This window comes from Nelumbo lutea, chromosome 5 (genome assembly GCF_056320005.1).
Source record: "Nelumbo lutea isolate HS-2025 chromosome 5, American lotus-T2T, whole genome shotgun sequence".
NCBI lineage: Eukaryota > Viridiplantae > Streptophyta > Magnoliopsida > Proteales > Nelumbonaceae > Nelumbo > Nelumbo lutea.
In genome coordinates, this window is record NC_142688.1 from 26,878,294 (window position 1) to 26,893,652 (window position 15,359).

At 38.1% G+C, this 15,359-nt stretch overlaps 1 protein-coding gene across 1 annotated transcript in view; it reads right to left on the minus strand.

Annotated features, from left to right (window-relative positions):
* Positions 1–339: 339 nt before the first annotated feature.
* The window catches only part of LOC148851220 (PHAF1 protein At3g51130), a 37,920-nt gene continuing 22,900 nt past the window's right edge, over positions 340–15,359 (minus strand). The window contains exons 10-14 of the mRNA XM_088943884.1: positions 3,909–4,022; positions 3,637–3,807; positions 2,072–2,176; positions 1,813–1,874; positions 340–631 (exon numbers count right to left, since the gene is read on the minus strand). Coding sequence (XP_088800010.1) covers positions 1,827–1,874; positions 2,072–2,176; positions 3,637–3,807; positions 3,909–4,022 — 438 coding nt within the window. The 3' untranslated portion in view covers positions 340–631; positions 1,813–1,826. The remainder of the gene's footprint in view (positions 632–1,812; positions 1,875–2,071; positions 2,177–3,636; positions 3,808–3,908; positions 4,023–15,359) is intronic.

Consider the following 15,359-nt stretch of genomic DNA (forward strand, 5'->3'; position numbering starts at 1 on the left):
GATGACAGGAACTATTTTGATCCGTGGGGACGTGCTACCCCCGTCTTGTCACTTGTGTAACCCCTTCTGGTCTTATCCAAAAAAAAAAAAAAAAGAACCATTTCGATATGAGCAATTTATACAGTATTGGACCGGTCTTTCGGGCCAGGCCCATTCAAATTTTAACAAATCTTCAGCCCGAACCCACCAAATTGCACCCCGGCTTAAAGAGATGCATCTTTCACATTCCACTGGTTGCAATCTATTCCTAAAATACTACCACAATATGTTATTTTGGTAGATATGCACAAGCCCAATTGTTGTTAGCTGTTACAGAGAAGTTGCGGCGAAGATAATAGGTATTCAAGAATCCAAGGGGAGCATAAAATTACCATTATAAATTTATTTACAGAAGAAATCTTTGACCTATATTTAGTTACAGAATAAATAAAGAACACTTCACTAGAATGTAGTGCACCTGTACAACTTATTATTACATTTTCTGTACAGTTTTTGTTGTTGCCAGCAGCAGTACAATCCGATCACACCAGCAATGCAAGGGCTCCCTCTTGAGCAGCTTTACTTAACTGCTTGGCGAATGGTGGAAGCACAATCCAGTGAAACCAGTTTGACTGCAAGTGTTCCCACCTACCTGTAAAAAAGGAAATCTTAACCCAACTAGTTTAACAAATACCCTAGCATACCAAAATTTCGTCCTAAACAAATACAACACAATGAGAAAGGTTGAGAAATGAGCTCATCTAAGGTATTAGTGATGTATAATATCTTAGTGTAGAACGTGTAAGCTAATCAATATTATGCATGTTGCACATGGTTAGCAGAAAAGGAAGTTTCAAAGTTTAGCTAAATAGCCAGGAAAGCAAACCTTTCAGCTATTTTACAAGCCTGGATCTCCTGAAAGCAAAATTTATGCTAACACTCTGAGAGCACATCATACAACCACACATCAGCAAAATATCTCCCATAATTGTACGCTAAATTCATGGGCAGATATTCTCAATGTGTGGCTGGACGCCATGCTCTCAGGACGTTGCACCATTTTTGCTTTCAAGAAATCCCAATATCCATATTACAGAGCAAATTGCAAGTCTGATATGATCACAACGTAGTCGATGCCAAAATAGAGTAATAAAATTGGAAACTTAAGCTACAACTTCATCTGAATATTAAAAATGCACAAGAGTTCTTCATGGTGATCCTTCATAGATTTTATCATAGGTTTACTCATCAAAATGTAACACTTATCACATTAGTGATTTATTATCAGTCATAAGTAAGTTCATTATGCTAGGGGTTATTCGATACCACAGCAAGTGGCTGAACTGAATGACTTAATGCTCCGTCTCTTGGTGCACAAAATAATTAAATATTTAAATATTCAATGGTAGAGTAATCAATCCAACTTCAGCTTCAGTCATTCGGAGCCTTACAGCCTCTTTAATAATTTTCAATAAAAACTAAAGAATAATAAATCATTCAGTTCAGCCATTCAGCTGTTATCAAACAGCCAGCAAGCCTAATTTATTTACACACACTCAGCAAAGGTATTTTATGGATGAGAAACCCAGCATATGCTTTCGCTTTTCTACTTAAGTGAACCAAAACACCCCACCCCCACACAGCTCAATATCAAAAGGACAACTTTTTTGTAGGATAAATAATTGCTTGAAATAACCCAATTAATGAACAAATCTGAGAAGCGGGGTCTAAAAAATGCACTTCCCTTCTTGCAGAGAAACAGTTGAATGATAAAAAGAAAGATAAACAGTGGCTAATAGTCAGCAAAAAATGAATGTGGAATAGCGGACATACCCAATAGGTTTTCATCATGACTTGAAGAGTGTTACAGTGGCAATATACCCATTCTTCATAACCTGGGTAAATTAATGGAATAAAAATGTTATTTAAATCTTTCACCAGTCACATGGAAAAGAATAAACAACAATTATATATTTCTTTTTCTTTTCTTAAAAAAAGTATAAACCTCAAAAAAGAATACCTTTTTTATTTGGACGAAGAAGAATAAAATCAATTGACAATACAAGATTGCAGGTGTAAACCTAATTTTTACCTCAAATGCAACATTTTGATATCCATATACAAAAGTAGATCCAAAGGGGTTGCTTGTGGATCCTTGCGTTTGGATTGCAGCTCTCCCACACTCCCCAAGGATCTCCTAAAATCAAGTGCAATTCCAGTTGTCATTATGAGAGTATGGAAGCATTGAAAAACAGACACCAAAACAAAAACCAGATGCTACACAATCATAAATGCATGTCACACAATCATTAATAAAAGAATAGTCAATTAGATACAGATTTAATGATCTAACCAACAAATGTTCTAAAATAAATATGACCAGACTAAAAACAGAGTTAAAAATCTAGGTCATAGAAATACATTTTTGTGAAAACAGAATTACAAACAAATTCATAAATTGATGTTTGTGAATAATCAACCAGACATGTCAAGATCAAAGATGTCCTTTCAATAGGCAGAAACATATGAATTTATCAAAAAAAAGGCAGAAATATATGAACATATTTACAGAATAACTTTTGCCATTATGTAGTTAACCAATGCCAAACCTCAGCTATTATTGAAGGTGCCACTATGTAAACATATGAACACATTTACATAATAACTTTGTTCTGGTTCGCTCGCTTCACTTGCTCACCAAAGCTTCAAGAACCCCCTATTTGCTAATGTTGTTCATTCATTCATTTATTCTAATAAAATATCTTCTTAAAAAGCAATTAAAGTTATAAAATCAATATTTTTTATGTGGGAATTAAGAATCTAAGACCCTGATTAGAAGAATTTGGTTGGAAGATTACTCGGGTTTTCTCTGTTCTATAAAAAATAAACAGGGAGGAGAATTTCCCGGAGAAGAGAGTCTGGAAGCCTGTTGCACCTCAAGTAGCCTTCCTGTCATGGGCAGTCACTCTTGGAAAATGCCTGACAGAAGATTTACTTGCAAAAAGGGGACTGGTGGTGGAGCCAAGCAGATGTAGTTTATGCAGGACAGCTTCAGAAGATGCAGAGCATTTATTCATTCACTGTAAGCTTGCTAGAAAGATCTGGTGGAAAGCTTTGGGGGCTGTTCGATGTTAGTTTCTGTTTCCCAAAAGACCTGAAATCCCTTTTGTAGTGCTGGCAGCTCAAGGGTCTGTCCAAGAGAGGGAGAGTATTGTGGGAAGTAATTCCGGCAGCAGTGATTTGGTCTATTTGATTGGAGAGAAATAGGAGAACTTTTGAAAATAAATGCAATACAGAGAATAAAATTTAAAAAAAGCTTATGGAGCAGAATCTACTCATGGGCTGCAATGCATAGACAGGTTGTAATCAGCTTCTCAGTGTCAATTTCTTTTTGAGCAGGGCTTTGTATATTTTATTTTTGCCTTTTATAATACATTACCTTTCTCTCAAAAACAAAAGAGTTAGTAAGATCTGAGATTCTTCTCCATCAAAGAAATGACATTATAATGAGAAAGATGAGGCACGCGCTCCACAAAATAAGTTAAATGATGATAATCATGAAATTAAGGTTCAAATTCCAATATTCGTCATTGTAGGCCAATCTCCTCTGCATGTGTACCACAGAAGAAGTATGTATTTGATGACAAAAATGTTTACCTTTACTTGTTCCCACTTTGTGCTTGGTGTAATACAATGCTTAGAAACATTGTCTTCCTGAGATTGACTCCCACCAGAACCATATATAACAAAGTTGCATTTGATATATGAATTGAAATCTGCATGACCAGGATAGTTTGTATGCAAAACAAACTTCTTGATTTTATGAGTCTGCACATTCAGCAAAACAGTCTGAAATTTTGCAAGGAAAGATATCTAACATGCATGATTATAACTAAAAATAGCATCACTAGAAGAAGAGAAAAGAATACCTGCCCATCAAATAATATGTCCAGGCCACGGTTGAAATAATTGTAAAAGTAATCACCACAAAGAGTTGTTCGCGGACGAGGGTCTGATGCAGAGTGAATCACCATTTGGTCAACCTGCATGACATAAATGGTCACCATCTTGTGGGCCACGAAATCATAAGAACATAAACCATTTAGAAGGAACCTCTCATGTTACCATGTGTGAACCCCATGTTCTCACCCCATTCACATGGCTTAAAATGCCCAATAGTGAAGACTATTGAAAATAAGTCAGGAAAGTGGTGCACTTCAAATGATGATTTCAAAATCTTCATGCCTTGACCTCAGCACTACTATAGTTTTTGTTGTTTTAACCCCAAGGATCTAACTTTTCTTCTTAATTCAGTTCTAAGTTTAATGTAATTCCAGATAGGTGGAGGATTTCCAATTCTAGATAGGAGGTTCTTTATTGACGGGAAGGAGTATGCTGAGAGAGCATTCAAGGTGTTGGAGAAAAGGGAGTGCAGAAAACCAGGAAACCAGAGGGTAACCAAAAGGAAAGATTAATCATTGAGCTGTATGGGGAACAAATGAGAAGGAGGTGCAGAATAAGACCAAGGATTGAGTACAGAGTGGGTGATTTTGAGACCAAGAGAGGGTGAGACATAGAGGAGAAGTGAAGCCTATCTTCAAAACCAAAACAAGACAGAAGCAATCCTAAGATTATAAGAGGGAGAAGGGGAGAAGAGGAAAGCAGCAAGAATTGCAATGACTGGCAGTATGAGCATGTTAGGAAACGAAGTGGGTGGAGAAAGGAGGCAGTTGCTGGTGATGCTAGAATCTAGATTGTGTGGTGTTAGTAAGGAAGTTCTTTGAGTGGGTAACAATTTATTCTGCAGGTTTAACATTTTTGTAAATTCTCAGGTCACAAAGCCTACTAGATTTTCCTTCTTTGCCTTTTTTCCCTTTTAATGAACTTTTTTTATTTTATAATAAAAAAAGAATGTTTCATTCATTCACTTACAATATCTTGGAAAATACTATAGTGCAGCCAAAAAAAATGGCTGTCACAAGCAAGCTTAACCCACGGTTCTCAAAGATGATTGGCTCAATTTTGGCTTTATGGTGTGGCAAATTTTTTTTCTCCACCATAGTAGGGACTCCAATATATTTCAAGACACCAAGTAGATAAAAAAATTACAAGGTTGACACCTTATTGTAATATTAATGCTATGAATTCATGTTAATGTGTCTGTTATTACATCCTAAATATACTATATATTTACCCATGGTTGGTTTTACTGTTCTACTGTTGAAATGTAAAAAGACCCAAATATTGAAGAGAGAAGAAGAAAGAAGGAAAAATAAAGATAAAAGAGAAGGAATTTTTGTAATTCCTCGTATTTACAGTAATAAACCAAGGTATGTAGCTATTATGGTACAGCAGCAATAGCATCTAGAAATTCCAACTACATGCAATTCTTATTTGTAAAGTTTACAATTTTCTTCACTTGCGAGTAGTTTTTTTATATGAAATTGATCTATTAAATAAAAAGTTGCAATGTTGTGTCTGGATTCTGGAAAATTAATAAATTTAATAGATTTCAAGTGCGGTCTTCTGAAATCTATAGTTGGGATAAGGCATGGATGATGCTATCATTATTTACTTTTTCATATAAAATTGATCCATTAAAAAATGCTTTTATAAGAAGCGTCATTATGTAGTAAATAGCATTTCTATTTTTAAATTTATATACTTGTGGTTGGCATTTAAAACTAAGGAATTAATCTAGAACTCAGCCTTTTCTTATGTCAGATTCAACCTGTGGGTGCCTTCCACTGTACCTATAATCATCAATATACCTTAATAACTAAATCTAAATTTTTCTTTGATTTGTAATAAAAAAATTATTTAGTATATGTATGAAAATATTTATAGAAGATATTACACCTAAGAAAGATTCTTATAGCTTACCAAACTCCACAGAGAAAACAACATCCTGATGAAATACAAAACCACTTGGTCAAGGCCATTAATGTCCTTCAAGGCTATAATCCAATCATCCATCAAAAGGTTAATTAGATCATATAAACAGTCTTTAAATTGTTTCAAAAGTTTCTGATGTAGTATTTCAATCAAATCATGTTCATAACTTAACCTCCCAAAACCAAGCCATGCTCATTCCACACCATAAGGAGATGTTGTTGGTGAAATCAGGTGCTTGCTTAAGGATTCTACACCAAGCATTAAAGCCATAGTCCATATGGATCTGAGGTTGGCATTGATCCCTATCCATGCTCTACACAGAAGTACCAGGTAAAAGTTACACATCTCTATATTGCAAAACTTCCCTATCTCCTTTATTCACCAACCTAACCCCATCTCATCTCTATCCTTGGAAGTGTACACCTTTTCATTCCACTAGATGATATTCTTCTCGTCATATTGACCATCTCAAAGCAAGTCATTTTCTTTCATCCACCAAATCCTAAGCAGGAAATAGGGATAAAAGAGTAGACAAATTGCAATATGATTACTATGACTCGGAGCCCCCCCCCCCAACCCAAAAAAACAAACATAGCCCTTGATCAGTTGTTAGTTCCTAGTGGAAAAAAATATCTCATATTAGGCCTCAGAACTACCTCAAAGCAACCCAAGGTACACCTCAGGTGTCAAAGTGATTCATGTTCGGCATGACAAACACAAGTATAGCATCATTTATCAAGTGTAGATGAGAAACTACGGCGGATCCAGGAGCTATTTGATAAATAGTTTTAACTACATCAGCCTTTTGTACCAGTCTGCTAAGAGCTTCCACCAAAATTACGAACAAAAAGGGGAAGATGATCATTGTGTTGTCTCCTATTCTCACTATTTTTTTGAAGGACTCCTATTCTCACCATCAAAGAATCCTTCTAAAGCTCCATAATTAAGACACAAAAAGGGCAAGGAACATTTATTCATTTTATCGACTTAATGCAAACCCATACTTCAAATAAGATGGTCAATAACAATTAGCATGGAAATATGCTCCCTAAACATGTCATGATCAATAACAATAGGTTCTGCTTATTTTCAATATTGAAAAATGGTGAACCTAAAGGCTATTTCAAGGCCAGTAGGGGCCTAAGGCAAGGCTGCGCTCTCTCCCCCTTACTTTTCACATTGGTAGCTAACATCTTCAATTATTTGATTGAGAAGGCAAAGGACCAAAATTTGTTGAAAGGCTTTGAGGTGGGGAGAGAAGAAAACCAAGTTTCCACCTACTTTTCACAGATGACGTTATTATTTTCTTGGAAGCAGACTGGGATAGCATCTACAGCTTGAAGTGGGTGATTAATTGCTTTGAAAAGGTGACAGGGCTTTAGGTGAATTTTTCAAAAAGTAGTTTTGTGGGCATAAATGTAAGTGATGTTATTCTGGACAGGTATAAGGAGGTGCTAGGGTGCAAAGTGGAAAGGCTTCCCATTTCCTATTTAAGGATGCCTCTTGGCAGAAACCTGAGAAGCCAGAATCTTTGGGATCCAATGGTCAAGAAGTGTGAAAAAAGATTGGCTACTTGGAAGAAATGTTATCTCTCAAAAGGGGGCATGCTTACTTTAATAAAAGCATCTCTTGCCAACTTACCAACTTATTTCCTTTCTGTGTTCCGAATCCCAGTTAAAATAAATAACAAGATCGAGAAATTCCAACGTGATTTGCCGTGGGATGGAGGAAGTGAAAAGAATTGTCATTTAGTAAGGTGGAATCAGGTTTGTAAACCTAAGGAGGTCGGTGGGCTAGGAATTGGTCATATTAAAGAGAGCAATTTAGCCCTTCTTGTGAAATGGCTGTGGAGATTTCCTATTGAGACAGGATCTATTTGGACTTCCATCATTAGCAGCAAGTATGGGAGGAATGCAAATGGACGGGATAGCAAGAATGCAAAATCCACTTGAACCAAGTGACAGTAAACAATCCCTAGAAAGGTATCTCTTCAACCTATGATTTATTCATTGCTTTTATTAGATATAAGGTGGGATATGGGAATAAGATAAAATTTTGGACAGATGTTCAGTGGGGTGAGAGTTCCTTAGCCATTGCATACTCTTGAATCTTCAACCTATCTCAAAACCAAGAAGCTACGATCTCCTCTTGCCTTACCCCCTTCACCCCCAGAAATTAATTAGAACCTAAACTTCAGAAGGCCCTTGAGATGAAATTGTCAAGATTGCAAACATTTTACATTCCCTTAGAGAGGTTTACCTATCTCCTAATACCCCTGATCAAAGAGTTTGGACACCTAACCCTGCTGGAAACTTTTCAACGAATTCCATTTCCAAAGCCCTAGTGTCAAATGAACTGGACATAGCTTCCCGTTTAAGAAAGTATTGAGTTCCCAAATTCCTCAGAAAGGTTCTTTCTTTGTATGGGAGGCATGCCTAAAGAAAATAAATATGTGTGACCTGTTAGAAAAGAAAAACAAAGGTAGATGGTGTATCTCTCCATATGTGTACCCCCTGTGCATAAGTGATGGGGAGTCGACTGAGCACCACCTTTTTCTACATTGTTCTGTAACAAGGAGGATTTGGTGTCACTTATTCAGGTTAGTTGGTCTCAATTGGGTGTTCCCTAAGTAGGCCGTAGAGTTTATGTCGCAATGGGAAGTAGAGGATTAGGAAGAAGAGGCAAGCTGTTTTGGAGTCCAGTAGCTCAAGCAGTTATGTGGGGGTGTGGGAAGAAAGAAACAACAGGGTTTTTGAGAATAAAGCCCGAACAGTTGAAGACCTGATCTCCTCTATCATCTTTCTTTGCAATCCATGGGCAGTTAATTCAAAAGAGTTTGCTGGTATCTCTTTGAATGTGTTGGAATGTTAGCTTTATTTATTATGTTTGTATTCTGCTGAGTTAGGGTCCGTTTGGACAAATTAAAGCAGTTTTTTCTTGTTTTTTATGCTGTAACTTAAGTAGGGGCATAAGGGTCCTTTCCCTTCTAATTATGGTTGCCCTATATATATTAATATAAGCTGGCACCGCCAGCACTGTAGCAGACTCCAAATCTCTCTCCTCTCTCTTCTCTCCTCTCTTCTCCTACCTCTCTTCTCCTCTGTTCGGCTGTTAATATGGTATCAGAGCGGTTCTGCTAGGCCTATGAGCAGATTGAATAGGCTTCAACCTGCTGTCTTCTTCAACTGAGATCAAAAAAGTGCAGACCTACGACTGGTACAGATTTTTTTAGTGTTTTTTCCTTTTCCTTGGTCGTGTACCAAGAAGAAACTATATGACTCCAGACTGCTGAATGATTTTTGAGAAGCTGTGAGGTTTGAACCTCTTTTTTTTTATGGATCGTGTGATCCCATGTATGAGAATTAGATCTGTAGGTCGTGGATGACCTGATCTTTTAACCCTTGTGGTGTTACCATACTGGTTTATGACCCCTCCTAGCAGTCGATGTGTTTGGGGTGTCTGGAAGTTGGTGGAGTGTGACTGCTAGGTCAGATCAGCTCTGAGATCACCCTAAAATCTTGCCTTTTTTGGACAATCTAGGCTGGTTTGTGGTCAGATTGTGTCCAGATTGCAGTGTGTGCATGTGGGCTTCATCCTTAGTGTTTCTAGGACTGTTTGTTTGGTGATAGGAGGGATCATAAGGTGTGTGTAAGGTCTGAAAGGTGTTTGAATCGTGTGCTCTGAGAATTCTGCAACTTCAGGAATTTCAAGAGGTCAAAATGGAATGAGTGGGGGGATGGATAAGAGTTTCCCCATAGCTGTAATCCCCTTTGATGGACTGAACTATCTTGAATGGTCTAGGGGAATTAAACTTTATATTACTGCTAGAGGAAAAATTAAGTATATTAATGGTAAAATCAAGGAACCAAAGATCGGTAGTGCTGAACATGACAGATGTGACCAAAAAATAGCATGGTGATGTCATGGCTCTTGGTTTCCATGCTGCCACAAGTAAGGAAAACCTTTATGTGGGCTGAACAGCTTGTGAAATATGGGAACAAGCAAAATCTACCCATTCAGAACAGAGACACTATGCAAAGATATATCAATTACAAGCAGAATCCTCCACTTGCAAGCAAGGGGAGAAGAGTCTCTCGATGTACTATCCAGACTTGACATCAATTTGGAATGAACTGGATCATTATCAAAATGTGAATTGGAAGTGCGATGAGGATGCAAAGGCCTACAAATCACTTGTTTCCCAGCAACGGGTATTTGCCTTTCTTTCGGGGCCGAATCCTACATATGAATCCATGAGGGTACAAATCTTAGGAAGTAAGAACCTACCTTCAGTCCAAGAAGTTTATGCCCTAGTTCAGTCTAAAGAGAGCAGAAGAAGAGTGATGAATTGTACAGAAGGGGAATCGATTGCACTAGCTGTCCGAGGGGGTACAAGTTCAAATGTTGGAGGTTCTTTTAAAAAGGGAGATTCACAGAAGAGAGTGGATGACAAAGACAAACTTTGGTGCACTCATTGTCAAAAGTCCAAGCACACTAGAGACACATGATGGGATCTTCATGGCAAGCCGAATTGGGCTCAAGAATTGAGTAAGAAGTCAGACCCGAGTAAGAAGAGATCATCAACTCCTTTGATGATCACTTGGAATTATATGGTAGGACACTTCGCCAGATGGATTCTAGCCCTACTCCTACCTCCTTTGCATCTACATCAGGTAACACTGCCACTGCCTTCCATTTGCCATCTCATACATCTGATTCCCCTTGGATAATTGACTCTGGAACCTCAAACCACATGACTGGTAAGTCAAATTTATTTCAAACATATAACCTCCTCTCTGGGAGAGATAAGGTGAGACTGCCTGATGGGTCTTATTCCACCATAGCAAGTCAAGGAACCATCTCCCTTCCTCTTGGTCTTACCCTCTCTAATGTGTTGCATGTTCCTAAATTACCTATCAATTTACTTTCCATTAGCAGTATTACTCATTCCTTGAATTGTTCAGTGACCTTCTTTCCTTCTTCGTGTGTGTTTCAGGATTTGACCTCAGGGGAAATGATTGGTAGAGGAAGCATGGTGGATGGCCTCTACGTGTTGGAGAATAAAGTTGGTCTTGTGGCTACTGAGTCTTTAAGTTCTTCTAGTGAGAGTCATGCCTACTTGTGGCATAATCGTCTTGGTCACCTTTCGTTTTGAGTCTTTAAAACTTATGTTTCCTAAGTTGTTTAAGTCTCTGTTATTTAGTAAATTGCAGTGTCATACGTGCCATTTGAGCAAACATTGTAGAAATTCCTTTCCTTTAAGAAATAAAAGATCTGAATTTCCTTTTCATATTGTCCATTCTGATGTTTGGGGCCCTATTTCTCTACCTACTGAGACTGGATATAAATATGTGATTACTTTGATCGATGACTACTCTAGATATACTTGGGTGTATCCTATGCGATCTAGAGATGAAGTGCCAAAGATTGTGAAAAACTTTCAACAAATGGTTTTCACTCAATTTCAAACTGAAATCCACATTTTCCAGTCGGACAATGCAAAAGAATACTTCCATAGTGATCTCACGGAGTTCTTTGCTTCATGTGGATCTTTTCATCGAAGCTCTTGTGCCAGGACACCTCAACGAAACGGTGTTGCTGAAAGGAAAAATCGTCATCTACTTGAGGTAGCTCGTGGTTTATTACTTCATATGAATGTCCTGAAACGTTTTTGGATGGATGTTGTTATGTGTGTTGCATATATCATCAACGTATGCCATCTCGGTTACTAGAGTATAAGGCCCCACATCAACTCTTGTTTCCTACAGCTCTGTTGTCCCCCATTCCAATGCGTGTCTTTGGGTGTCGTTGCTTTGTCCATGACTTGTCTCCTACTCGCGGTAAACTCGATCCCCATGCCACTCCTTGTGTTTTTCTTGGTTATCTGTTATCTCAAAAGGGTTACCGCTGCTATGATCCTGCTTCACGCAAGTACTATGTCTCCATGGATGTATCATTCTTTGAGAGTCAACCTTTCTTCTCGGTTTCTCCTCAGGGGGGGAGTAGGGTTGAGGAGAAACACACTCAGGTTCAACTACCTCCTCTTCCCAACCCTTCTCCATTTCAAGTCTCTCTTCGCCGCCATAGGAGCCAGCAAAGTTCAAGAGCCATGGAACCTAAAACTATGCAACCAATATCATCGGACTCTCCAGAAGTAGATCCTCCTCATCACCCAGGTACACTTGTTCCCATTGATATGCCTAAATTTCTTAACATTGATCCTCCTGTTGTTAATGATCTTGATGCTCCCATTGCTAAGAGAAAGGGTGTTAGGTCTTGTACTACTAATCATCTTATCTCACTTTGTGTCCTATGATCATATTTCACCATATTGTGCATTCATTTCCTCTATTGACAGTGTCTTTGTTCCTAAGAATGTGGCAGAAGCTTTATCCAAACCTAAATGGACAGATGCAATGAAGGAAGAAATTGATGCGTTACACAAAAATGCCACCTGGGAGTTAGGGGATCTTCCTGAAGGGAAGGAACCAGTGGGTTGCAAGTGGGTATTCACAGTAAAGCATAGAACTGATGATTCAATAGAAAGATACAAAGCTAGATTGGTGGCCAAAGGGTTTACACAAGTGTATGGAGTAGACTATGCAGAGACCTTTGCTCCAGTAGCCAAGATGAATTCAATCAGAATCCTCCTCTCACTGGCAGCTAACCTTGATTGGGAACTTCATCAGTTGGATATCAAGAATGCCAGTCAGATGGTGTGCAAGTTAAAAAAAATCTTTATATGGGTTGAAGCAATCACCTCGGGCTTGATTTAGTAGGTTTCATTTCAAACAATGCCAGTCAGATCATACTTTATTTGTGAAAAAATGTGAAGGGAAAATTGCAGCTTTGATTGTTTATGTTGATGACATAGTAATCAAGGAGACTGGAAGACTGAAATACAGAAACTGAAGAAATTCCTAGTCACTCAATTTGAGGTGAAAGATCTAGGCCCCTTACTTTATTTTCATGGAATTGAAGTTGCCCGCTCAAAAAGGGGCATCTTTATTTCCCAAGGAAAATATGTACTAGATCTATTAGAGGATACAAGCAAGTTGGGATTGAAACCAATCGATTCACCCATTGAACCCAATCATCAGCTAGGAAACAGTCAGGGGGAGTATTTAAAAGATGTAAAGAAGTTCTAGAGATTTGTAGGGAAACTCTTATATTTGTCTATGACCGGACCTGATATTGCATATGCAGTGGGTGTTCTTAGTCAGTTCATGCATAATCCTAAGACAACTGACTTTGAAGTTGCAGAAAGAATCCTTAGATACCTCAAGAAGTTCCCAGGAGTTGGTTTGCTTTTCCAGAAACATGGGCATTTGAAAGTGGAAATGTATACAGATGCTGATTGGGCAGGGGCAATCGATGACAGAAAATCTACCAATGGGTATTGTACCTTTGTGGGAGGAAACCTAGTCACCTGGAGAAGTAAGAAGCAAAGTGTGGTGGCTAGATCCAGTGCTGAGGCAGAATACAAAGCCATGTCTCATAGAGTTGCTGAAATGATGTGGATAAAAAATTTGTTAGGAGAGTTGGGTTTTGCAGTTAATAAACCTATGTCACTCTACTGTGACAACAAGGCTGCTATCAACATTGCTGCTAACCCAGTCCTCCATGATAAAACAAAACATATTGAAGTGGACAAGCATTTTATTAGAGAAAAACTTGTGAGCGGAGAAGTGTGCACTCCTTATGTTAGTTCAGAGGAACAACTTGCAAACATCTTCACCCAGGGCCTTCAACACGTGCGGCATAATAATTTGTGTGACAAGTTGGGCATGATTGACATCCATGTCCCAACTTGAGGGGAGTGTTGGAATGTTAGCTTTATTTATTATGTTTGTATTCTACTGAGCTAGGATCCGTTTGGACAAATTAAAGCAATTTTTTATGTTTGTATTCATGATTGACATCTAATTATGGTTGCCCTATACATATTAATATAAGTTGGCACTGCCAGCACTGTAGTAGACTCCAAATCTCTCTCTTCTCTTCTCTCCTCTTCTCTCTTCTCTTCTCTCCTCTTCTCTCTTCTCTCATCTCTTCCTCTTCTCTCCTCTCTTCTGTTCGGCTGTTAATAGAATGATCTCCAAAGAAATTTGGTGCAAGTCCTATACTCTTCCCCTAGTCGGGCTCTCATATCACTGCTTTTCAAGGGAGGATGGGATGACGAGATTAAGTTTTGATGGGAGCACCCAAGGGTCCAGTAATTTAGTGATGATCAAAGGTGTAATCTGGGATAGAGATGGGAATATTTGTTGGGCTTTTTAGTAATCTGATAGGAATTGCTGATTTTACAAAGGCGGAACTTTGTTGTGGTAAAATGCTTGGTTTTTCCTCTCTATCCATTGAGGGTGATTCTGCTAATACCATAAGATGGCTAAAGAAAACTGATGGTGGGCCTTGGAGATTGGATCATTTTCTGGCAGAAGCTAGAGACAACACGGGCTCAATGAATTTGAAGCTGAGTTAGATCCCCAGGGAACAAAACACTCTAGCAAATGATTTAGCTAAAACTGGTGCTCATAGAGAATTCTTGTTTAGCGACAGTTTTCTGCCTTTGTAATTTTGCTTTCTTCATTTTTCATCTTGATGCACATTTCTCATGTACCTCTTCTTTTAATAAAATCTCGGTTACTTTTGGTCAAAAAAATGCTTCCTAAATATCAATTTTGCACAATACACCCAATTTACTTTCTTCCCTTTGTGAGTCTACACATTCGTCTGTGACCACCACTTGGTCCAAAACCTGCCTGCCTTCAACCAAAACCCCCTTAGAAGCTGAAATGATATGATCCATGACCCTCTTCAATCTAATAGCCAGATTTTTTGCAACTATCTTGTAAATTCTGCTAAGGAGACTCATTGGTCTAAAATCTTTTAACCCTTGACCTTGAGCTCCCTTGAACCAGAATGAAAAATAAATAAATAAATAACAGTTGGGTTATCCATGTACTGCATAGAGAAGCCTTCGCATAAAATAACAGTTGGGTTTACAAGCATACCTTGTAAAAGCTAGTAGGGTAACTTTCATTGCTGACTGAATGTAAGCCCATCAAGTTGAATTCAAATGCTTGATTCGCTAAAGTATAATTTTTGACAATAACTCGTAAGAGCATCATGTACCTGGAGGTCCTGGACTATGTTTTCAACAAGGAACCTCAATCTTATTCTTGAGATAGTATTGCAGCAGTAATGAGCATTTGCTAAATTCTTAACATTTTACCAGATAGTTCTTTTGAACTTTCCAAATATCACGAATTTAGTTTTTAGATAACAAGAAACATTACTGCTAAAATGTTCTTCACGAGTTTAGTGTGGTAAATTACTTCAGATTTTGTTTTATGCAGTACTGTTAAATTGGAGGAACAGAACTAGATCAGGTTATGGGAAAAAGCTCAGTACTGGGACATAAAGCTATGCAACACTTGCCCTCAACTGTACAACAGGAATACATCTAGAATTTGTAAAAGTAA